The following is a 25,820-nucleotide window of genomic DNA, read 5'->3' on the forward strand; positions in this document are numbered from 1 at the left end:
TATCCCAAAAACCAAACACCTTTCACTCACGGGCGAGGAGCGCCGCTCGAGTCCCCGGGATCCGGCCATCGCTCAAGCCACCGAGCAGCAGCAGGCCGCAGCAGCAGGCCGCAGCAGCAGCGGTAGCTGGACCCGAGCAGTGGGAGAGCGCAGCGTCCCCTCCTCCGCCCGCGACATATCCTTTTTTTTACCATTTTATTGGAAAAAAATCCGGGTCTGGCATAATCCAAGAAGAGGGTCCCACGACGATCCATACTCACTGTCTCAGTCAATGAAGAACGTAATGTTCCCCATTGGCTGTGAGAGCAGTGCAGTGACCTGAGCTAACATCATTAGATCAGGCCAAGTCACAGCAGGGCATGACGAGCGTCAACGTCATGAGGTTAGCTGGGTACATTACCTGCGGTGATGAATACCGCTAAACTTGTGACGTCAGTGCTCGTCGTTGAGTTCCATGGCTGCTATGATTTAAACTCAAGTGTCGCGGGCGGCCTGAGACTAACTAGCGGTGAGGTCTTGGGCGCCTGCGAGACTTGAGATGAGAACGTGATAGCCATGAAAGTCAGTGACAAGCACTGACGTCACGAGTTTTGCAAACTTCATCAAAGCAGGTAATGAACTTTGCTAACCTCATAAGGTCAGCGGTCGTCATCCCAGCAACTGCTCGCTCACTGCTGTGTGAGTTACTATGGGACTGGCCAGGGCAGTGTGACATAGACTGCAGGGGCACCGATAGACAGGTGCCACATGAAAGTGCTTCTGTTTGGCTTCCAAGGCTCCCAAAAACCATATGTGAGTCAGAAATGCATGCAGGCATATTCTACAGGCTCTCCTCATTCAGGCTCATCATTTATCCATATATTTCAGCCTTTTCCTCGGCCCCCAGACCTCTTTGTTAGGTCGAGGAGAAAATTACTTGCATTTCCCATTGACTTGCATTGTACTCACTATTCAGAATGAATACACAAATATTATAAAGTACTCGTTACGAGTATAGTGATTGCGAATATTACGGTACTCGCTCATCTCTAGTCAACAACAAAGTATTTTCAAAGATTAAACATCTAATGTCTTAAAAAGGAGTTTCCATTTCAAAGAATACCCCTTGCTGTGGCCTACAATCGGGACTGTATATAGCCTATAACAAATGGGTGGTGTCAGTTCAATTGTTGTGGATGAATGTGTTAAATGGTTCTTGAAAACACCAATCAGTAACCCATATTATACTCTACAGTACTATACATATTCTAAAAGTTCATACATTTTAATAGATGATGTGTTGATGACTTCAAAAATAATAGACAAAGAAAAAGAAAGGTCTTGGAACATTTTTTTTAGATCAAGAAAGCTTTATAACAATAAGGGAATATACACATAATGGCTGAGAATATTAAGCATATAATTATCTCTTCTTCTAATTTCCAGAATATGCAGTTATAATGTACAGAATGATTAGCGTCGTTGTTGGAGTGTTAGTCATCTGCATAGTGTTTATGGTTATTGGATATTTCTACCTCAAATCCAGATATGTTATCACAATGAAAAATCAATAGTTTTTCTTAAAAATATTCTTCTATATGTATTCTGACTCCTGAACCCTACTGATCCTTGATAGTACCAATATTTATGGATCAGCTATCCAGACCATCTTGGGGGTCCTTTAACCATGTCCATTTTTTCACAAAGGCTTGTAAATCCAACAAGTGCTCATTTTTCAATACAGTTTCTACATTGCAAATTTTTGATTTCCTATGTAATACAGCACTGTCATGATCCAGGCCGGTTTTTCCCTGCTGTGGTTACACCCACCTCTAGCCTGGTCATGTCAGGGGTTAATTTCCCTTGCCTTGTTCTGGATCCCAGGACACTATATATTGCCTCTCTACGTATGGTTCAGTGCCAGTGATATTTCTGCCTTGCAGCATGTATACTGGCTTTGGTGAGTGTTCCCAATCTGTTCTGCCTCCCTGCTACTGTGTCCTGACTTGTACCCTTCCCCGTTCGTCTGCCTGTCCCGGTCCCTGACTTCCTGCTCCTGTCTGTTTATTTTTCCCTCTGCTTCAGACTCTGTTCTGTTTTCTGACTTGATTTTAATACTCCCCTTGCAGTGACTTGACTTTTCTGGATAGACCCTGACTGTTTGACTACTCTATTGCCCCCTGGTGGTTTGCCTTTTAACTGCCTGCTGAAATTACTCTGTTGTACTTCAGCTGCCTTTCTGTTACAGTGTGACTTTGTCTCTCCTTCACTACTCTGCAGCCACCTAGTGGGGAATACGCTGTACTACGTCTTACTAGCCCTTTGTACAGCATGACAAGCACACAGTCCATATTGGGCTAAATTAACATTCCAGTACAACAAATGCATGAGACTTGTTGACACATGGAAAGGTACTGGAAAGCATTCAATGGAGACTACAACATATTTATTTTTTGTAATCATTTCTAATTTGTCATTTATTACCAATACACAAAAAAACCCCAATATTTGTAAAGCATGATTCATTCTCTGTGAAAGACAGGTTGAAATATTGAAGGAACTATCAGCCCAGGATGACTGATCACATCAAGTATCGGTGCTCATTCATCATAGCAAAGCTAATAATTTAAATACACCTTCTGACCTGCTGTTTTCCCTGAATCTCCACCGTCCCCTCTTCTGTGATTGACAGCTTTGGCTTATTAGGGCCAAAGAAGGGAGGAGATGTGTAGAAACCAGCAGATGGGAAGGTGTAGTGATGCACTGAAGGCCTGTACTTGGTGTGAACAGTCATCCTGTGCTGATAGAATCCCTTTAATATTCTACGTGTTTATTTGCTAATATTGTTTTGTTCAGCCATTGTAGTTGCCATTGACATCTCTTTTGAATAGAAATGTAGATATTATAAGAACAGAAAATGATGCAAGAAATTGAACAACACATTATGATCACAACTACTGCCATTTCTATGTCCATTACTGTACCAAAAACATTGTAGGATGTGCTCTCTCTTTCGGTGAAAGTGATAGAGCTCGTGTATTTGGAGGTTCAAACTCAGGTGTGAACAAAACCAAACATCATTTTCAATGCATTGTATGAAGAATAACACTTATTTATTTTTTTATAGAACTAGAATGAATAGGTTCTTGGATTCCAGAGAGTCCTCGAGTTAGGATGGAAGAGACAACAGGTCATTCAGATCAATAAACATGGCTTATAATGAGCCACAAGTACAGCTGAATTATGCATTTGATGAGAAATTTCAGGCCAAGGACCATGTTGATGGAATAGGGGAGAATAAGGAATCTGGAGAACAAATTAATCTAGGATTTGAAGATGATGCTGTTAAAGAAAGCCATGGAACCCATAGGGTGTAGGGGCGACATGACAGTCTGGAGGGTAGGGAGTTGATGGGGTTAATGGTGATATCATAGGAAGGTGGAAGAAGATGATGATTGGTTAGGGATGGGATTATGGTGGGAGGAAAAGAAGGAGCTGCATGGGTATATTGGAGGAGGTGGGGGCCAGTTACCTTCTCTTGCACTTCCTGGATGACAGCTTGGACAGCTTGGACGGGCTGGGGAACCTCCATCATGACATCCAGCCTGATGGATTCAGACATTGCAGATCTGCAGCTTGGACAGCTTGAACAGGACAGGGATTGCAGAGAGAATCTCCAGGTGATCAGCGGTAGCGGCGCACGGACCCCTGGCAGTGCAGTCCCACATCAGGGCTGCCGGGGTTACCCGTTGGCGCCTTCCCCTCGCTACCCCAGTAGCAGCGGGCGGCGGTCATGGCCCCCCGCAGGTATTCCCCGGGCGCGGAGGGGGAGAGGAGGTGATGTAAGAGCCCCTCCGGGGACCCTCCGTGGCGGGCCGAGCAGTAGCAGCATCTGGTGCTGCTCCGGCCGGCGGGAGGAATCTGCGTTCTGGTCGCGACGGCCGGGAGGTGGGAGTGGCCAACAATGGGGCCTACTTCCGGTCCCAGGCCTCCGGCTGGAGTAGGAGTGACTGCGGCAGCTCCTGGCTGGGAGCGCGTCCGGCGGCAGAGTGAGGCCAGCAGAACCCCTCGCAGTCGGCGGGGGGACCACGGGGCTGCAGACAGCAGGAGATCGGGTGCCAGGAGAAGGTCGGGCATGCCGGTCCCTGGTGGCGGTGAGTGAGCCTGATGGCGGGAGCTCTGAGGAACCGCCCGGTCACGTACATCGATCGTGCAGCCTCCGGGTAGCAGCGGTCTCCCTTGGGGAGGGAGGACCCGGCAACAGGAGGCCTGCGGTGACCCTGGAGGGCCGGGGACGGCGATGGCTGCGGTCCAGAGCCGGGCGTCAGTGAGGTCGGGTGTGGAGCCCCCCGCTGGCAATCGGCGAGGGGGAGGGGCACAGTCGCAAGACGTCAAGACCCGGGGTGGCGGCACGGGGGACAGGACGGTCTCCTGGGGCTGTCACCGCGGGACAAGGAACGGACGGGAGACAACTATGCCCACTCGGCGGCTTGCATGGGTGGCCGTGGTGGGGGAGGCGCGGCGGAGCTGCCTCACCGATCCAAAATGGAAGTGGACGACGGCAGGGAGGGAGAAGGACATCAGGATGTCAGTAACATTCGGACAGATGGATGGCAGAGGACAATGGGGCGGCGGTTCCGGGGGGCAATTTTACGGGGTACTTTGTAGTGCAGGCAACTTGTCGTTGGTGTGGTTTGCGGAAGGAAGTGGGACGCAAATTATTGTTTGAAGAGGTTGTTGGTGACCTTGGGGATTGAAAGTAATGCTTCTGCATCTTTGCCTCAGCCATGGGTGCAGGGCGAGGATTGTGATTGTGTGGTGATTTTGTAGGCGTGTTAACTTTGGTGGACATGGTTTCATTAGGCCGGGTGGGCTTCCTGGAAAGTTAAAGGGGCCCAATTTCGGATGATGGTTGTCCAATAGTGTGGTGGTTGAGTACGTAGGAAGGTCTTGGAACTTTTCTGGGTATGGCAGATTGAGCCTTGTTGTTTTCAGAGGGTTTGGATGACAGGCTACATCAGTCGGGGGAGACCGGTAGTGATTTATTGCTCTAGGGAGGGGTATGTCTAATGCATGTGTTATGAGTCTGGGGGAAGGCCGAGGGCAGTTTATTCTCTCGCCTCTTGGTTAGGCTAGGACGACTTTTCGGGAAATTTGGAGGTTATGGATCGGAATTATTGCCAAGTGGGGGTCATTTTAGCCGTTTCCCAGGGGGGGACCTGGTTCAGGGTACGAGGTGACCCAGTTAAGTAGGCAGTGTAAGTGTGATCCTGTTTGGAATATATTAACCCCAGTTGCAGTTGAATTCAGCTGGAGACCGGAGGAGAGGCGGGGTGACGGTACGGCAGTTTATTTGGTCAGTAATGGGTAGGCCGATGGTACTGTCAGTGTTGCAGTTAATTAGTTTAACTGATGCCGGTGGGGCATGTCAGTGATCCAGGCATGGTTTGGGAGCTCGTGGCACGGTGTGTCAGGGTGTGCCTGAGTGGCCGTCAGAGGGAGCCAGTGATGTGGCTGGGTCACTGTTGAGGAGGAGACAGGGTTACTTAAAAGTTGTTTAGTACTACGGGGTGGTACTGGCTTATAAGTAGGATGGTGTGGAAAGGAATGAGGTGGATTCCTGTATGTTGTTTTGGGTACCGAGTTGTGGTATCAGGGTTGATTGATACATGGTGGTGGCCTTGTTATGGGATGGCCATGGTGTCATGGCCTGTATTGAAGGGCGATTTAAAAAAAAAAAAAAAAGTGACTAAATTGGGATACGGGTAGGTTCGAAGAGATTTGAGGTGGCATGTGCGGTCACCAAGGATGATGGTAGTGCGGTGTAGTAAGGTGAGCTGGTAACGTTGGCTGGTGCATATGGGAGGCTCAGAGCTTAAGTTGATAGATGGAAGGGTTTAACAGTTGGTTTCGGCTTGCAGGTTAGAGAAGCAAGCTTTGGGTGTGTGGGGGGTCCAGGCCACGCAAGGTGTCACGTGGCCTGTCCTGTGGCGGGGGGTAGGTCTGGTCCAGAGGCGGTTTAACAGATAATGTTATTTGATTGGAGAGTCACTTGTAGGATATAGTGGCTCCGGTTACAGGGATCTTGCAGGCATGAGGTCCTGCAAGGTTGGAGTATTGATCCGTAGGTGATTAATACCTCATCTCCGGCCCAGTGTGTGTTGCGGCCAGGGATCATGTTTTGGTGGTGGAAGGTGGTTTCTGGACCGGGCCTACCCAGGGTTACGTATTGTATTACGTACTGTATTATTATGGTATTACCTATTGTTAAATGTTGGGGACGCCCGTTGGACGGCGCCCCCTTGTGTTAGTGTGTAAACAATAGTCAATAAAGGGCTGCTGTGGCCAATTCAACCAAGTCATAAGCAGTGTCGGTGTGTTAATTATACAAGGTATGGTTAATTGGGAGTAATACAGGAATCAATGACCGGACAAATCCCTCCTGGAACTGTCATGGATATGTAAATAAGACCGATGAAGTGACTGTATTCTAAATGTTATGTTAATAAAATTCCATTTGAGTCTACATGAGACATTTCAGATGTAGTGTGGCCAGTACAAGCCCAATCTAAGAACAAGTGATAGAAATAAATATTATGGGAATTATGGATATTATTAATACATTTGAAACTGTATGATGTGGATGTAACGTGGTACACTGAAATGACCCAAGGCCATAAAAAGTATCAATATAGACCTGATTAAATGTCTAGCCATAAACTAGAAACATTGAATTGTATTCTTTATGTTTCTGTATGCTGGCACTTATACTAACATACCTCTGTGTACCTTTGTATTCTGATCAGTTGAAAAGTTTACATTTAATAAATGTATGTACGTTACATAAATATATTTGGACTTTTTCCATTGATAAAATATAATATATATTACCGTCTTTGTAATTATAATGTACTGTATTTAAAGATATAACATTATGGACATTTGAAGAACAAAGAACATCTATGTTGTGTATATGTAATATAAGCAATATTAGGGGGAATACTCAGCAGTACCATATATTGGTTAGTGGTTGTTACCAAGTACTAAACTTTATATCTTAATAAATGCAGTACTTGACTTGGGTGTTGGACCCACACTGGTCTCAAATTGATGATTTATCCTATCTATTGGGTTCAGCACCTTTTCACTAGCAAAAGAAACATTTGTTTTCAGATTTGCTGCATTTACATTACAGTTACAATTGTTTGTTCAGGTTCATTTGGTGCAATGCCACATTGGGTGTTACTGTAAATTACATTGCTGCTATCTTCTGCAGCGACATATTGGATGGCGTAGTCCATTCTGTTCTGTGGAGGCCACTCGGGATCTTTCTGTATTTTTCTTTGCAATTTTCTGTACTGGCTCTTTGATTTGTAGTTAAACAGTCGCTTTTTCCAGAGCCAAAGTTTTCTATTTTCAATAAACCACATCTGCGAAAAAGAAATATAAAAAAATCAAGTTGTTCCCAAAAGCTAATATTAGGAAATGGCACTATTATCTATGAAGGATTTATAATAAGTTGGTACAATTTCTGGTGCTCTTTTCCTTTCAGAAGTAGCAGTCCCAAGTAAATAAAACTATGAGAAACTTCACAAAATGAACACAGGAAGTCAGGCTCAAGACATCTCATCACCATGCTATGGGGAGTTGTACGGGTCTGCAGGTTTCTGAGCTTTTTTGGCTTATATCGAGCTATAGGTTAGAGATCTACATCTACATCAGTACACAATTGTTCCTGGGTCAAGACTCACAAGTGTCTGATACCGCTGATGAATGTTAGGTGGTAGTAAGCAAATTGCTTCTTCAGGGAAGAAGATGACTTAGGGGTACTTTGCACACTACAATATAGCAGGTGCGATGTCGGTGGGGTCAAATCGAAAGTGACGCACATCCGGCGTCGCTGTCGATATCGTAGTGTGTAAATCTTTTATGATTCGATTAACGAGCGCAAAAGCGTCGTAATCGTATCATCGGTGTAGGGTCCGACATTTCCATAATGCCGCTGCAGCGACGGTACGATATTGTTCCTCGTTCCCCTGCGGCAGCACACATCACTGTGTGTGAAGCCGCAGGAGCGAGGAATATCAGCATACCTGCGTCACTGAGGCTCACGCTGGCTATGCGGAAGGACAGAGGTAGGTGGGATGTTTACGTTCTGCTCATCTCCACCCCTCCGCTTCTATTGGCCGCCTGCCGTGTGACGTCGCTGTGACGCCACACGACCTGCTCCCTTAGGAAGGAGGCGGGTCGCCGGCCAGAGCGACGTCGCAGGGCAGGTGAGTGCATGTGAAGCTGCCGTAGCGATAATGTTTGCTACGGCAGCGATCACAAGATATCGCTGCTGCGACGGGGTGGGGACTATCGCGCTCGGCATCGCAAGCATCGGCTTGCGATGTCGCAGCGTGCAAAGTACCCCTTAGAATTAATGCCAGATCAGAACCTTAATTTGCAGACACAATGTTTCGAGGTGATTGCCCCTTATCAGTGCAAAGTGTGGGATCTGATCTGGCTGTATGAGAAGCTTAGGTGGTGGTAAGGACACTAAAACAGAAACCTATGTGGAGGAAACTGAACTTGGCAAGGTATCAGTCAGGAGACTTACAAGGTCTACCATTCCAGAATTCATGGTCTCTCAGCATATCAGTCTATTATTTGGCCACCATTAATCTATTGCATACCCATTTAAAGAACTTTTTTAACATCACCATCTAAATGTATATTTTTTCCATTTAATATGGCAAAAAGTCTAGTGTTATGTTTGGTAAAATTTGTCATAGTAAATAGTATATGAGCAAAATGCTTTAGGAACATTTACCTCTGCAACATATGACACGATGAAGAGAACAAGGACCATGATCAAGATGTACACTCTCCAGTAACATGGAGTACATACGAGCTGAAAAAAAACATGAGTGAGCAATGTTTTATACAACAAAAAAAATACTTTAAGAATCAAAAGTTAGTTTTATTCTGTATTTTTTAATATGTAAGATGTGAAAAATGTTAAAATTTTTATAATTTTGATAAACGCTAAAATTAACAATATCGACACACAACAATACAAAAAAATAAAAGTGAATTGTATTTGAATTAGTTTGAAATTAAGATATGGCTTGTCTGGATATGAAATATATATATATATATATATATATATATATATATATATATATATATATATATGTGCATGTAATGTACATTAACCCCTTCACGACTGCGGGCAGTAAAGTTGTGTCCTATTTTAACGTGACTTAACGACTAGGGATTTAGCAATCCAAGTATAGTAGATATTCAAAATTAGCATATAAAATACACCTTTATTCCTAAACTTGCAAGAGCAACACCAATTACTCCAGAACACGCAAGTCAGGTACTGAAAGCCATCACTAATAAAGGTGAAAAACACCCTGGCCACATGGATTTGGCCAATTGTGTGCGCGCCCGGATGGGTCACGTCTAGTGATGGTTAAAGGTGAAAAACACCCTGGCCACATGGATTTGGCCAATTGTGTGCGCGCCCGGATGGGTCAAGTCTAGACGTGACCCATCCGGGCGCGCACACAATTGGCCAAATGCATGTGGCCAGGGTGTTTTTCACCTTTATTAGTGATGGCTTTCAGTACCTGACTTGCGTGTTCTGGAGTAATTGGTGTTGCTCTTGCAAGTTTAGGAATAAAGGTGTATTTTATATGCTAATTTTGATTAACGACTAGGGACTTAACTTTACTGCCTAAAGTTCATTTGAATGCCGTGGCCATAGCAACGGCTTTCAAATGATGTCCCCTGCTGTTTCTTACAGCAGGTGACCTCTACTTGACCCCAGGGGGAGTGGCATCGCCACCCCCCATCGACGATCGTTTTTATTGGCTGTTCAAATCTGAACCGCCAACCACATCATTCGCACTGGTTCCGGCTAAAACAATGCCTGAATCAGTGCGATACTGTGAGATCCTGCTATGAAGTGCCACAGCAGCTGCAGCAGATCATAGCAGGAGATCAAACATGGTGCCCCCCAGCCCCTGCAGCACTGATTGGAGCGATCGTGCTATGACGCGCAATCGCTCCAATCAGTGTGCAGTGGGGCGGTCTGATCTGGAGGTGACCGCCCTTCCCAGGCCTGTGTTAGTCTGGAGAGCCCTCCATCAACATGTTTGCAGCGTGCACTGGATGGTACTTGTGGTACCACGACGCCGCCGCTGCTGCCACTGCCGCCGCTCTCTGTTTGCCGCTTCTGCTCCCCCTGTAAGTAATGCGCGCTGCCCCTGTGCGCTCCCGTGATGGCCCCTGTGCACTCCAGTCATGGCCCCTGCCAGTGCTGATTTCTGCCTGCTGCGATATGCCCCCCCGCTGCGATGTGCCCCCCGCTGCAATCTGCTCCTCCTCACTGCGATCTGCCCCCACACGATCTCAATTCAGCTCCCATTCTTCTGCTTCTGCCTCTGCCTCTCCAGTCTCCCCCTCCCCTTCTGCTCTCCCTCTCCGATGTTCCCTACCTGCCTCCACTGGGTCGTCCGAGGTCTTCCCTGGACCGATCACATCTGTCTCCATCGCTGTGTCCTTCTTGGGTCTTCTGATGAGCTGTCCAACTTCATGCCTGCTGCTCAGCTGTATGAAGCTGTCCACTTTCTGCCTTCTATTCCTCCTGCAGTTCCTCTGTTCAGTGATCCTCCTGCAAATCTTCTGGGTACTCCGAGTATAATTTTTTTTTTTATTTTTTTTTGTACCCCCTGTCCATTTTCACACCTCATCCGTCCATGCATCCTGCCGAGTGCTGATCAGTGATGCAGATAACGTATCTGCATCCCTGGTCAATTTTCGGCGGGCCTTTTTTTTTTTTGTCCGTATCTTGTGTCGTTTTTTTGCATCTCATCCATGTGTGCGTCCTGCAGCTGCCGAGCGCTGATCAGGGATGCACATAACAGATTGGTGTCTCTGCTCAATTTGACTTTTTTTTTTCCGTATCCCTGACGCTTTTTGTATCTTATCAGTTCGTGCCTCCTGCAGCGGCCGATCAGTGATGCACATCACTGCACGGCGTCTGCGTTTGAAAAGTCAAATGGCGCTCCTTCCCTTCTGAGCCTCGCCGTTAGCCCAAACAATTATTTTCCACCACATATGGGGTATCTGCTTACTGCTTACTGCTTAGGAGAAATTGCAAAATACATTTTATGGTGCATTTTTTCCTGATACCCTTGTAAAAAAAAAAAGCTACCTGGTTGAAGCAAAAATTTTGTGGTAAAAAAAAAATAATTATTTTCACGGCTCAAAGTTATCAACTTCTATGAAACCCCTGGGGGTACAATGGGCTCACCAAACCTCAAGGTAATTTCGTTGAGGGGTCTAGTTTCCAAAATGGGGTCATTTGTGGAGGATCTCTATTGTTTAGGCATCTCAGGGGGTCTCCAAATGCAACATAACGTCCGCTAATGATTCCAACCAATTTTGCTGTCAAATGGCGCTCCTTCTCTTCTGAGCCCTGCCATGTGCCCAAACAACTACTTTCCACCACATATAAGGTATCTGCAAACTCAAGAGAAATTGCACAATACGTTTTATAGTGCATTTTTTCCTGATACCCTTGTGAAAAAAAAAGCTACCTGATTCAAATAACAGTTTTGTGGTAATAAAAACTATATATTTTCACAGCTCAACGTTATCAACTTTCTGTGAACCCCTGGGGGGATTCAAAAGGCTCACCAAACATCTTGATACATTTATTGAGGGGTCTAGTTTCCAAAATGGGGTCACTTGTTGGGGAGCTCCATTTGTTAGGTACCTCAAGGAGTCTCCAAACGCGACATGGCGTCCGCTAATGAGTCTAGCTAATTTTGCGTTCAAAAATTTGAATGGCGCTCCTTACCTTCCGAGCTCTGCTGTGCGCTCAAACAATTGATTTTTACCACATATAGGTATTGTCATACTCAGGAGAAAATGCACAATAAATTTTATGGTGCATTTTTTCCTGATACCCTTGTGAAAAAAAAGCTACCTGGTTGAAGCAACAGTTTTGTGGTAAAAAAAATCTTTTTGTGGCTCAACATTATAAACTTCTGTGAAGCCCCCAGGGGTTCAAAGTGCTCAACAAACATGTAGATAAATTCCTTGAGGGGTCTAGTTTCCAAAATGGGGTCACTTGTGGGGAAGCTCCATTGATTAAGAGGTCTCCAAATGCGACATGGCATCCGCTAATGAGTCTAGCTAATTTAGCGTTCAAAAATTCGAATGGCGCTCTTTACATTCCGAGCTCTGCCATGCGCCCAAATAATTGATTTTTACTATATATGAGGTATCAGCGTACTCAGGAGAAATTACACAATAAATTTTATGGTGCACTTTCTCTTTTCTCCTTGTGAAAATTAAACTTTTATGGCTAAAGTAAAATTTTTCTGTAAAAAAGTAAAATTTTCATTTTTTCCTTCCACATGGCTTTGGTTCCTGTGAAGCACCTAAAGGGTTAATAAACTTCTTGGATGTAGTTTTGAGCAGTGTGAGGGGTGCAGTTTTTAGAATGGGGTCACTTTTGGGTATTTTCTGTCCCTTAGGCCTCTCAAAGTCACTTTAAATGTGATGTGGTCCCTAAAAAAATGGTTTTGTAAATTTTGTTGGAAAAATGGGAAATTGCTGATGACCTTTGACCCCTTCTAACTTCCTAACGAAAAAAAAATTTGTTTAGAAAATTGCGCTGATGTAAAGTAGACAAGTGGGAAATTTTATTTAGCAACTATTTTGTGTGACATATCTCTCTGATTTATAGGCATAAAGTTTCAAAGTTTAAAAATTTCAACATTTTTGCCAAATTTCTGAAATTTTCACAAATAAACACAAAAAATATCTCGGCCTAAATTTACCACTATCCTGAAGTACAATATGTCAAGAAAAAACAATGTCAAAATTGTCGGGATCCGTTGAAGCGTTCCAGAGTTATAAGCTCATAAAGTGACACTGGTCAGAATTGCAAAAAATGACCCGGTCATTAGGGTGTTTTCGTGGCCAGGGGTGAAGGGGTTAAAAGGGAGTCTGTCACCAGATTTTAGCTTCCCAATTGAGAGTAGCATAAACTAGTGACAGAATCCCTGATTCCAGTGGTTTGTCACTTAAGAGAACCCTTGTTGCAGTTTTCATAAAAGTCCCTGCTTTATCTGCTCCAGATTCTTTAGTTTTCCCAAGGATGTAACCCTGCTTGCACTATTAACTGACATATTTCTTTGTACACTGTGGATAGGCAGAAAGTTGCAAATCAATGATGACGGGTAGGAGAGCAGGCGATCATGAATATTATGGACTACAGAGTATCAAATCACAACTTAGCAGAATAACATCCAGGCAGCAGATAAAACCGTGAGCATTTATTTTTTATAGTTTTAATGAAACACTAAGTGGCACCTTGCTGGAATAAGGGTCTCTGGCAATACTTTTTCTTGCTCTTGAATGGGGCCTAAAATCCTTGGTGACAGAGTGTTTTAAAGTAATGAAAGAAGGTTTTCTTTATAGACGCTATTTTTACAAACAGCAGATTAAAAACGTGTCTGCATTCACTTTTGTGTTGGAGGTTATATAATATTTGGAAACTCTGATGAGAAGATTAGACATAATTTGAATTCACATGCTTTGCTCAGAATTTCTTTTGAAGTTTCTTTTGCAGAGAAATTATTCTCCACAAATCTAATGTCATTTATTATGCCCTGAGTTTTTCAAACCCTAGATCATAACAAATAGAGAGCCTTAGGCTATGTGCGCACGTGTGCCGGGTTTTCTTTTCGACTTTTTGACGCATTTTAAACTACACTGTGAGAATAACAAACTGCATGCTTTTGCTTCCCCAGCAAAGTCTATGAGAAATCAGAATTTCCATGCGCACGTTGTAGTTTTGTCAAATATTTGTCAAAATCTTTGACAAGAAAAGCAGCATGTCAATTATTTTTGCGTTTTTGTCACATTTTGTCACCCATAGAACTCAATGAGGGGATGAAAAATGGATGACAAAATGCATGGTAACAAATGGGTTGCGTTTTGTATGCGATGTACCTGCGTTCTTGTCACAAAAATGCTGGTTACCCACTTTGTTCCAGGATAAAAATGCAGGAGTGAAAATCTCTCTCTCTGTCTCTCTATCTTTCTCTGCTTCATACTTACCGATCATCGACACGGCTGTCACACTGCTCCCGAAGCCTCTCATTCTTCTTCCTGACCCTCTCATTATCCTCATTACATATTTACTGCACCCGATCATTAAGCTCATACATATTCATTGCTTCCTCTTCTGTGATTAGTTGCTGTCAGACACACCTCCATGCTGAGTGACAGCTGTCTGACTGCAACCAATCACAACCGCTGGTAGGCGAGTCTATATCGTACAGGAAAATAAATAAATAATTAAAAAAAAAATGGCATGCGGTTCCCCCTAATTTTGATACCCAGCCAAGATAAAGCCTCACAGCTGAGGGCTGGTATTCTCAGGCTGGGTGGGGAGACCCACGTTATTGGAAGCCCCCCTGCCTAAAAATAGCCAGCAGCCACCCGGAATTGCTGCATTCATTAGATGCGACGGTCCCAGGACTTTACCCAGCTCATCCCGATTACCCTTGTGTGGTTGCAATCGAGGTAATAAGGGGTTAATGGCAGCCCGTAGTTACCACTAACCACTAGGTTAGTGTTGTAAGGCATCTATGAGACACCCCACATAACTAATCTGTAAGTGAAAGTAAATAACCAAAAACAGCCAAAAAATATTTTATTTGAAATAAAATAAAAAAGCCCCTCTTTCACCATTTTATTAACGCCCAAGCACCCCTCCAGGTCCGAAGTAATCCACATGAGGTCTCACGGTGATTCAGCTCTGCTACATCTCTGTCCTGTCACAGTGAACATCATAGAGCATGACTGCCAGCTTTGAGTGCAGACAGAGCCACACGATCAGAATGAACTCGGGTGAACCCCTGACATCACACATCACAGCTGCTGGCCCCACAGTATGGCGTGTGTCATGGCAGTGATATTACAAGTTCACCGTTGTGAGGTTCAGGTCGTGACTGAAGTGAGCTGCGTCATCAGCGGTGACGTCACTCGGGTGAGTCCTCCACCTGCGACTCACATCAGTTGCAGTCTGATTTGCGGTCACAGGTGGAGGACTCACCTGTGACCGGAAATCACCTGAGTGACGGCACCGCTGATCGTGCTGCTCACTTCAGTCACTCGGCTGATTTGCTGTCACAGATGGAGGACTTCACCTGTGCCTGCAGCTAACCTGAGTGATGTCACTGTTGACAGTATGAGTCACTTCAGCTGCTGTGTGGAGCTCACAGCAGGCAGACTTGTTCTATGGTGTTCGCTGTGAGCGTCAGATGTAGCACTGCTGGAAGTGTCATGGGACCTCACATGGATTATGTCGGACTTCGAGGGGTGTTTGGGCGGTTAATAAAGTGATGAAAGAGGGTGCTTTTTTGTCTTTTATTTCAAATAAAGAATTTTTTTGGGAGTTTGTATTTATTTACTTTCACTTACCGATTAGTGATGGTGGGTGTCTCATAGACTTCTGCCACACTAAGCTAGTGCTTAGTAGCAGCTGTGGGCTGTTATTAAATCCTTATTACGCCAATTGCCACTGCACCAAGGCAATAGGAAGAACTGGGCCCGGCACCAGAATTGGCGCACCTTATGGATGTGCAACTTCTGGGGCGGCTGTGGGCTGCTATTGTTAGGCTGGAAAGGGCCAAATAACGATGGCCGTTACCACCCTAATAATACCAACCTCCAGTTGTCTGCTGTACCTTGTCTGGTTTTTCAAAAAAAGAGGAGGCCTCACGTCATATAAATAAAAAAAATAAATGAAATAGTTAAAAAAATATGTGGGATCCCTTCTATTTTTCATAACCGGCCAAGATACGGCAGATAGAGAACTGCAGCTGCTGCTGTTCCTGTGTGAGATATGAAAAATGGGAGGGACCCCACATCATTTTTTTACCCCTCAAAAAATTGTAAAAAACAACTGGCCATGCTAGCTATCCCTCTATCAAGCTATTCTGTTATTTCTTTCTTTCTAGCTCTTCAATCTGTTCTTTCTTACTATTTATTGTATGTGTTCTTTCTTTCTATCTATTCTATATGTTATTTCTATCTATCTATTTATTCTTTCTATCTAATTTTGTATCTATCCATCTATTGTAGCTATCCTATTCTATCATATATTTTTTCTCCTTTAAAAGACACAAACAAAAACGTGGCAATCGCAGTAAAAACGCATGCATTTTACCGCGTTTTTTGTCAAATGCAGAGTTTACAGTTGTCAGAGTCTTTCAGAGGGTTTAGTTTTGTTGTCAAACCTAAAATGCAGTGTGCACACATACCCTTATACTTACCTCTACGACACCTGTGCTAATTAGTCCTGGGATGTTTTGATGCAAGCGCACAAAAAGTCACAATGTCATGAAGTGCGCTGTGACCTTGTTTGTGCAAAAACGTACTGTGCCTAAGAGACAAAAGTACTGGCTTTGCGCGAATACGGCCGGCGACTCAGCAATTGCAGAGGTAATAAAAAGATATGATGAAGACAGTGAGGAGCGAAGGGGCCAGGGAGATGGGTAATATGGCCTGCAGTCACCATTTTGCTAAATCCATGTGAAAGCAAATTACATAAAATGCAATGTTTGATGAAATAGATACAAGAAAAGTATTGTATGTTTTTGCGACGCCCTGGACTAGACAGGTCATCCCAGGTAGTCTCATGCACACCCCCCCCCCCCCCCCCTTAGTAAGGTGACAGCAGCCAAACTAAAAACCTTTGTCACCACCCTCCGGGTTTGATGTTCACACCAGGGGGGGCGGAGCCAGGTGGTTGGCTCCGCCCACCGAGGGGTTCACAGGCCCGGAGGCGGGAAAACAGTAGAGATTAGTCTTGACAGTGGAGTGAAGTGGAGTCAAGTTCAAGGGCAGACCTGTGCTCGGGCCTGCCAAAGTCTACATCAGGTGTCTGGGTTGGAGCACAGTCACCTCTGGCAAAGAGGCAGACGGTGGTGGCCGCCTGCAGGAGCTGGGATTACAGCCGGTGGAACCGTAGGGACCGGGGACGGGCGGTGGCCCGCCGGTACCGAACCGGGAAACCGATTGGAAACCGGAGCACCAGGAGGGGTACTCAGACCAGTACGAGGCTAAGTCAAATCAACTGATTGAGGACTGGACTTTAGGACCTTTCCCACACAACACCTGACTGAAGACAACAGCCCAACCATTAGGGTAAAGCCACCGCCAAGGCATAGAGACCAAGGGGCCAGCATCTGCGGGTAAACAGGGCTCTCCCGACACATAGCAAGCTGGGGAGCGGACTACCATTGCTTAGGCATAAGAGTCACAACTTTTACAACAGAGAGGTGCAGGAGAAAGGTGGAAACCACCGACCAGTTAAGGGGAAACTGCAGCCGGCTGCGGGCACCGTTCACCACCTTGTTTGGTTTACCAGAGACTCCAGCGTGTTTATCATAGTGAGTACACCAGTGCCTACGGGCCGCGCACCGCACCGCATCGACACCCCAGCACACGTCCATCCCCTCGCCTCAGCACCTCCCTCGGGCCCCCGGGACCATCATCCCCCTACCCACGGAGGGGGTCAACACCAAGCTGCGCAACACCGTCCCCGGGAGCCTAGTCAACAGCAGCGGTGGTGTCCATCCATTCACCACAACCCGTGGGTGGCGTCACGAACTTAAAACCCCTGCAAACCACCGCGGCTCTGGCCTTGGACCTCACCACCGAAGTCCCTACGTGTAGCGCCAACCCCCTTTTAGAGCGACGTGACCCCCGGGTCCATGGAGAGCTCGAGCCACCCACCAACGAGCACAGATACGAGCGGCTCGGCAGCCGGCCGAGCCCCGGGGCGGTACATTTTCTTATCATATACTGAAAATAGGCACTTTAAAACTAAAATAAGATTTGAGTTCTCCTTGTTTGTACAATGTACTATACTTTACCTCCATTACAGTATAAAATGCATCAATATCAGCGAAGACGAAAAACAAGTAAGCCACAATTTGGATTATGATCAGAATTGACAGCACATCTGCAAAAAGAAATAATTAGTATCAACGTGTGTATATACAGTTGTGAAAGGTGCAAGCGATGCCTAGTAAAGACTAACCCATCTTTAAACTTTAGAAGTAAAACAGTGGTGTACAAATAAGAAAGACAAGGCCATGGCAAATTATTATAGTGCCAAGTTTGAAAGTTTGACATCCAGTCTATATGGGCCTGGCGTTCCTCTAGAGGGGGAGGTTAAAAGGAAAAACGAAAAAGACAAAGGCCTTGATTCATCAAGACTGGCATTTTTCATGCTATTATTGATGAAGGGCCAAAATAGAGTGTGAGGGCCCTGATTCATAATTAATTGATTGATTATACCTCTTAATGAATCAGGCAAGACACAAGGTGGCGTGCGCCTCACGGCAAATCTTACTCCAGTCCCTGAAAGCCAAGCGCCATTATTCACTGCGGGAACACTGCATGTCTGTACCCACGTAAGCCCTCCAATCTTGCAATCTTGAACTGATGAAGCTCTGTTTGAGATTGAAATGTTTTCTCTCTATATGTTGGATTGCCAATATGCCATCAATAAATCACTATTGTTATTTTCACCACATTAGAGTGCTTGGTCTATATTTCCTGATGTAAGATTTATGGTGAAGTGAACGCCATTGCTCATCATAAATTTGTCAAACATAAGTCTACAAGCCCTATTCACATCACAGTGATCATATCACTTTGTCAGAGCTGGTCAAAATTGGCATGAAAAGTCAATATATAGACAGAGGACAGACGAGTATCTGTGCAATAGAATAAATTTTATTTAATGACAAACAGGCAAGACAGCAATACATGCAAGTTTAAAAAAAACAACTACCATAAAAACAGAAGGGCATGGAGTATGAGTACAGAGTGTCAATCAAAATAACCAATAGCCGTGGGAGAGGCGAAAAGTTCACATAATGTACTAGAGACGTTCAAATGAGTAAAATGAACACTAACACCTTCAGTAGCCATGGGAGAGGTAGATCAGGGTATACAAACAAGGGCCAGTAAATGTGTAGTTCACACAATGAAGCACAATGAGCAATATATAGCCGTGGAGGAGGTGACCGCTCTATAGTGTTGTAGGAATATAAATTCAAATACAAAAATAGCCGTGTGAGAGGTGAACAATAATCACAAACGACTACAATATATATTGGTCACAGATGCAGTGTAAAGTTTCAACAGCACGGTGCCCCAAAGTGTGATCACCAAGACTGATCCGAGGTGTATACCATGGTAACCAGGATACCTAAAAAGGTTTAACATAATTCAATATAAAGTGCAAATGCATTTGAATAAAAACAGCAGGATCCCAAGTATACCATGGAAAAACAAGAAAGTCCCACAGATACACACAGCTAGAGATATAAAAATATTCAATATTCTCCCCCTTGAGAAAGCAATAATACCGTCGCGAAACGCGCGTTGGTGGTGATCCCTCCTCTCCGGGTATGTGCATCATGTCTTGAATATTTTTATACCTCTAGCTGTGTGTCATTAAATAAAATGTATTCTATTGCACAGATACTCGTCTGTCCTCTGTCCATGCATTGATTGTGAGTAATGCATACATGCCGCCAGTATATACATGCTGGCTGCATGTTTACCGTATGGCTCATCCATTGGGATTTTTTCTCATGAAAAGTCAATATTTGCAAATTTTTTTGTTCATGTTGGGCACAAAAAAGCTATGATGAATCAGCCCAATGTTTTCCTGATAAATATCAGAGGTCTCCACCAAAAGCAACTAAATTTAGTATGCTCATCTCATGTTGTTGTGTGGGGACACAACACCCTGTCAAGATTGCTGTTTTTTTTTCTGGAGTATGGATGTGGCTCAACTAAAGACTTAAGGATGTACTGTATATCCAAGCTGGATACTATGGTTAGAGTGTCTTGTGAATCGCTAAGGAAAAAGATTAGGCTACCATCAATTCCTCTTAAAAGACTTTAGTAAATAAATAAAGCATACATTTCTTTAGAAAGATGGATAAGTATAAATATCTGTTTCAACATGTAACATATTCTTAAAATAACGCTAATCTTTTTCCGAGGGAAGACTGGTCAACACATATACTCACCTACTAAAAGTTAACAGTATAGGTCTAGCCATAAAGCCACATAGCCATTGCATTGGCTGCTTCTATGGTGCACAATAGAATCACTACCGTGTAGTCCTGGAAAGTTATCACCTCTGCAAATGATGTTGGTTGCATAACATTATGGCTGAAGTTACCATGAGGTGAAATAAGCATCTCACCTTAGGCGGTGGTCAGAGGTATTTCTCAGAGGGTGGCACAATTGTCCTTCTCCGAATGCATACCACATAGATGTTGCTAATCAAGATCTGTGAGGGCTGAAAAATATTCCTGTAGCAGGTGGATTGTGCTGTTCACTGATAGATAACATTCAAGCAATGTAATCTGCACAGAGTATAGTAATGCTCAAGCACAGACTGACTAGAATCAGAAGTGATATCTAGCTGCAATCCAGACCTCTCATTCTCAAATGGTCTTCTGGGAGTGATATCTCAGCTTCTCAAGCAAATATTGGCAACATTGTTTTTGCAGGTAAGACACACATTTTGAGATGTATTGACTGCATCTAATACACTTGGCAACATTTTTTTTACAATACCTTTAAGGGCCCCTTCACACATCTGTGTCTCCGGTACGTGTGATGTCCATTTTCACACGTAACGGAGACACGGGCACACGTAGACCCATTAAAATCAAAAGGTTTGCACACATGTGCGTGTTTTCCCATGGACCGTGTGAAGCATACATGTGTCTGTGTGCTCCACACGTAGACATGTACATTTTTCTCCGGCAGCATGGGGTCACATGTACTGCACGGTTTATATCTGTGTTAGGGCACAAACACATCAGCGGTATTCTGCTGCACTGCCGGATCCGGCATAAGGGCAATACAGTACAATACAGTTCACAGACAGTGCGGCAAGTCCCGGTCACATGCTGTCACATGCTCCGGTCAAATGACCGCATGTGCCCGGAGCTTGCCAATGAACTTTAATGTACTGTACTGTCCTTGTGCCGGATCTGCGAGTGCGGCAGGAAAACGCTGATGTGAAACCAGCGTAAGTGAGCACTTCTCCTTTGTCGAGATAATCCATCAACCTCACAGGTGTGGTATATCAAGATGCTGATTAAACAATTATGGTCACTCTAAAATGTGTAGTTTTACAGTATTGAGTTGGTCTGGGGCAGTAGGGAGGCAGAAAGCCAGTCAGTATCCATTGGGAATAACATTTGCCTCAACCAGTGCAACACATCTTCACATAGAGTTGATCAGGTTTTTAATTATGGCCTGTGGAATCTTGGTCCACGCCTCTTCAATGGCTGTGCAAAGTTGCTGAATGACACAGGACCTTGAACACGCTGTTGTACACACCATTCCAAAGCATCCTAAACATGCTCAATGAGTAGCAAAAATATAAATAATCCCCTCCCTTAACCGGCCGTCCGGTTTCACCGCCTCCGGAGAGGCAGACTGGAGGATGGGCCTGCGGGAAGCTGTTGGCTGAGGCCTGCCACCACTACAACCAGTGGCCATCCTCCAAGTCAGGGGTCCCCTGGACGTGGAGCCTCTGAAAGGATTGTGAAACCCTCACCCGTCCCGTTGAAACACCTGGGCCCATTCCTGGTATGGGGAAAAGGGGTGCTGCCCACTTCTTAGGGGCAGCATCAAGGTCTAGGTTGTTTGGGTGGGTGGGTGACTGAGGACCCGGTTCCCGTATTAATAAAAATGTTACCATAACGTTCAAGTATGTGCCTCTGGGAAGATCCAAAAAGATAAAAATGTTGAAATGTTATTATGCTTGTATTGTTTGTCCAGTTTTCTATTTTACAGAAACAAAAATAAACTGGTGATGGACGGGCAGCCCGCGGACGGTCTGCATTAAACCAAGGGGAAATGTGATGCCCTGGACTTTCCAGGTCGTCCCAGGTAGTCACACACACAACACCACACCCCCTCCCGATTAGGTAACACCAGTCAACCTAAAAACCTTGTCACCACCCTCCAGGTTTGATGTCCAAACCAGGGGGCGGAGCCAGGTGGTTGTCTCCACCCACCGAGGAGTTCACAGGCCTGGAGGCGGGAAAACAGTGAGTCTGACACACACTAGTTCAAGTGCAAGTCGAGAGCAGTCAAGGTCACGGGCAGTCCTGTGTCCGTGCCTGATAAGAGACTATCGGTGGCTGAGTTGGAGCCCAGTCACCATTGGCAAGGAGGCAGATGGTGGTGGCTGCCTGCAGGAGACCGGGAATACGACCGGTGGAACCGTAAGGGACCGGGACAGGGTAGTGGCCCGCCGGAACCGAACCAGGGGAGCCAACTGGATACCAGAGCACCAGGCAGGGTACTCAGACCCCGTATAAAGCCCTGAACTGACAGGGCCGAGTCGAATCAACTGATTGCGGGCTGGACTTAAGGACCTACCCCACACAAGTCCCTTTAGAAGACAACAGCCCAACCATACAGGTAAAGCCACCGCCAAGGCATAGAGACCCAAAGGGCCAGCGTCTGCGGGCAAATTGTGTACAGATCCTTGCACCAGGGGACTGTGCATTATTATGCTGTAACATGAGGTGATGGTTGTGGATGAATAGCACAACAATGGGCCTCAGGATCTCACAACAGTACCTCTGTGCATTCAAAATGGCATCAATAACATACACCTGTGTTCGTTGTCCATAACATATGCCTAACCGTAGCATAATTCCAAGGGCCACTCTATTCACAACACTGACATTAGCAAACCGCTCAACCACATGAGGCTATACATACAGTCTCCAATCTGCCCATTACAGTGAAAATTGTGATTCATCCGTGAGTACACCTCTCTAACATGCCAGATGTCATCAAATGTGTGCATTTGCCCACTCAAGTCGATTATGACAATGAACTGCAGTCAGGTGGAGACTCCGATGAGGAAAACGAGCTTCCCTGAGATGGTTTCTGACAGTTTGCGCAAAAAATCTTTGGTTAAGCAAATCGATTGTTGCATCAGCTGTCCGGGTGGCTGATCTCAGATGATCCTTGGCTGGTGTGATTACATGTGGTCTGCGGTTGTTGTGAGGTCAGTTGGATATACTGGGAAATTTGCTGAAATGCCATTGGGGGTGGCTTAAAGTAGAGAAATGAATAATCAATTCAGAAGCAACAGGTTCTGGACATTCCTGCAGTCAGCATTTCAATTGCACACTCCCTAAAAACTTGAAACAACTGTGGCATTGTGATGTATGATAAAATTGCACATTTTAGTCCCCCTTCACATGTCAGTGATTCTCGGACGTATGTGCTTCTTTTTATATGTACCAGAATCACTGACATACGCAGACCCATTATAATCAATGGGTCTGCCCACACATCAGTGATTCTTCACTGAACGTGTCTCCATGCAGCGTACACGCGTGTCCGTGATTCTGCACAGACACAAGTCCGTTTTTTTCTGGCATCACTGATGACCCACGGACCACACTATGGTGTGATCCATGTGTGATCCGTGAAACACGTACCAGAAAAACACTGACATATAAAATAATAAACATTTTCAACTCATCTTTCCAGCGATGCGCTGTGCAGCCTCTGCTCTCTGTAGCTCCTGCCCGGCTCATGAATATTCATGAAAGCCGGAACAGCCGACCCGGAAGTAGCTGCAGAGAGCGGTAGGCGGACGCTGCAGAGCCGAGGAGTTCAGCACCATGGAGAGCAGGAGCGAAGGCAGGTGATTAATGTCCATTTTCAATCATGGATCACGGATCACGGATGACAGATTGCACATGGACAACCCACGTGTGCCGTGAATCACGGGACACGGAGGGACATGTGCGTGTTTTACACAACAGTTAAGAACGTCAGTGTTTTTCACTGACGTATGAAGGAGGCCTTAGAGTGGCCTTTTATTGTGGTCAGCCTAAGGCACACCTGTGCAATAATCATGCTGTCTAATGAGGGTCTTGATATGTCACACCTGTGATGTGGATGAATTATCTCGGCAAAGGCGAAGTGTTCACTAACACAGATTCAGCAAATATGGGACCAATATTTGAAAGAAAAAGGTATTCTATGTACAAAGAAAAGTCTAAAGGGCCCTTTAAATGCTGCGATATCGCTATCGATATTGCTAGCGAGCATACCCTCCCCCGTCGGTTGTGTGTCACGGGCAAATCGCTGCCCGTGGCTCACAACATTGCTTACACCCGTCACACAGACTTACCTTCCCTGCGACGTCACTGTGGCCGGCGAACCGCCTCCTTTCTAAGTGGGCGGTTCGTGCGGCATCACAGAGACGTCACGCGGCAGCCGCCCAATAGAAGCGGAGGGGCGGAGATGAGCGGGCGGAATATCCCGCCCACCTACTTCCTTCCTCATTGCCAGTTGACGCAGGTAAGGAGATGTTCGCCGTTCTTGTGGTGTCACACATAGCGATATGTAATGCCGCAGGAACGACTAACAACCAGTGGCATGCACCACCAACGATATTATGAAAAGGAGCAACGTGTCAACGATCAACGATTTTTGACGTTTTTGCGATCGTTGATCGTCGCTCCTAGCTGTCACACGCTGCGATGTCTCTAATGACGCCGAATGTGCGTCACAAACACAGTGACCCCGATGATATATCGTTAGCGATGTCGCAGCATGTAAAGCACCCTTTAGATTTCAGCTCATTAACTCCTTCACCTCTGGGCAATTTTGCGTTTTCATTTTCATTTTCTCCTCCCCTGCTTCCGAAACGTTTTTTATTTTTCCATCATTATAGCCATATGAGAGATTATTTTTGCAGGCTGAGGTATACTTTTGAATAAAATAAAATAGTTTTACCATATAGTGTACTGGAAAGCGTGAAGAAATTTCCAAATCTTGTGAAATTGCAAAAAAAGTGTAATTGCTCCCATGGCAAAACATTGGCGCCCCATAATTGCATCACAGGGCTGACATTGGTGGTGGGGAACAGCGAAATCCTCGCCATGGCCACTTAAGTCACACTGTCATTATTTGACAGCATGATCTAAGGGGTTAACAAGAGCAAGTGGATCTCCGATCCACCCTTATCTGTTTGCCACACATGTCTGCTGAGCAGATCAGCAGACATGTGTGGTGAATATTCTGGGCTTGCCTCCAGATCAAGGACATACCAGTACCTCCTTGGTCATGGAGAGGTAAAAATTGGAGCAAAATCAAGAAGTGTTGCATTAATATATACTTGTTCAGTCTATGTATATATTATATATTAAGTACAACTTTAAAAAAAAGACCCCCTATGTCACATTTCAAGATCCACTACTGAGATTTTGATATTTGACTGCTGACATAAAAAAATCATATATATTTCAACTTACAGTTAGTATATAGAGGCTGCCTGAATGGCCTTCCTTTGGCAAACACAATTTCTACAATAATTTGATTAAAACCAGTTAAAGGGAACATTGTGGTGGTTAAGAAGTTCTCTGCGTATCCATGTTCTCTCACTGTAACATTCACTGTACTCTGGTTTAATGGAAGACATGCACTGCGGATAAGAATAACAGTGATTATGATACTGTTGTGTTGTCATGATTTTATTAATCTTATCACAGGCTATTTTCTGTATTAAACTCAGTATTAATATAACAGCTGCTCAAAACCAGCTTAGAAAGAAAAAAAAAAAGCCACAAAAAAGTATTTCAAATTCCCAAAAACAAGCAAAAAATAACTGCAAAAAAGACGGGCAACAGTATTTACCTGCTCAGTTGTCAGAATCTAATTCACTGACATGATGC

General features: G+C 44.9%; 1 protein-coding gene across 1 annotated transcript in view; it reads right to left on the reverse strand.

Moving 5' to 3' along the window:
* Positions 1-1,353: 1,353 nt before the first annotated feature.
* Positions 1,354-25,820, reverse strand: part of LOC142297272 (putative cation-transporting ATPase 13A4) — a 243,681-nt gene continuing 219,214 nt past the window's right edge. The window contains exons 28-31 of the mRNA XM_075341527.1: positions 25,401-25,570; positions 17,937-18,025; positions 8,795-8,875; positions 1,354-7,409 (exon numbers count right to left, since the gene is read on the reverse strand). Of these exons, the coding sequence (XP_075197642.1) occupies positions 7,164-7,409; positions 8,795-8,875; positions 17,937-18,025; positions 25,401-25,570 (586 nt within the window). The 3' untranslated portion in view covers positions 1,354-7,163. The remainder of the gene's footprint in view (positions 7,410-8,794; positions 8,876-17,936; positions 18,026-25,400; positions 25,571-25,820) is intronic.

This window comes from Anomaloglossus baeobatrachus, chromosome 3, assembly GCF_048569485.1.
Source record: "Anomaloglossus baeobatrachus isolate aAnoBae1 chromosome 3, aAnoBae1.hap1, whole genome shotgun sequence".
NCBI classification, from domain to species: Eukaryota; Metazoa; Chordata; class Amphibia; order Anura; family Aromobatidae; genus Anomaloglossus; species Anomaloglossus baeobatrachus.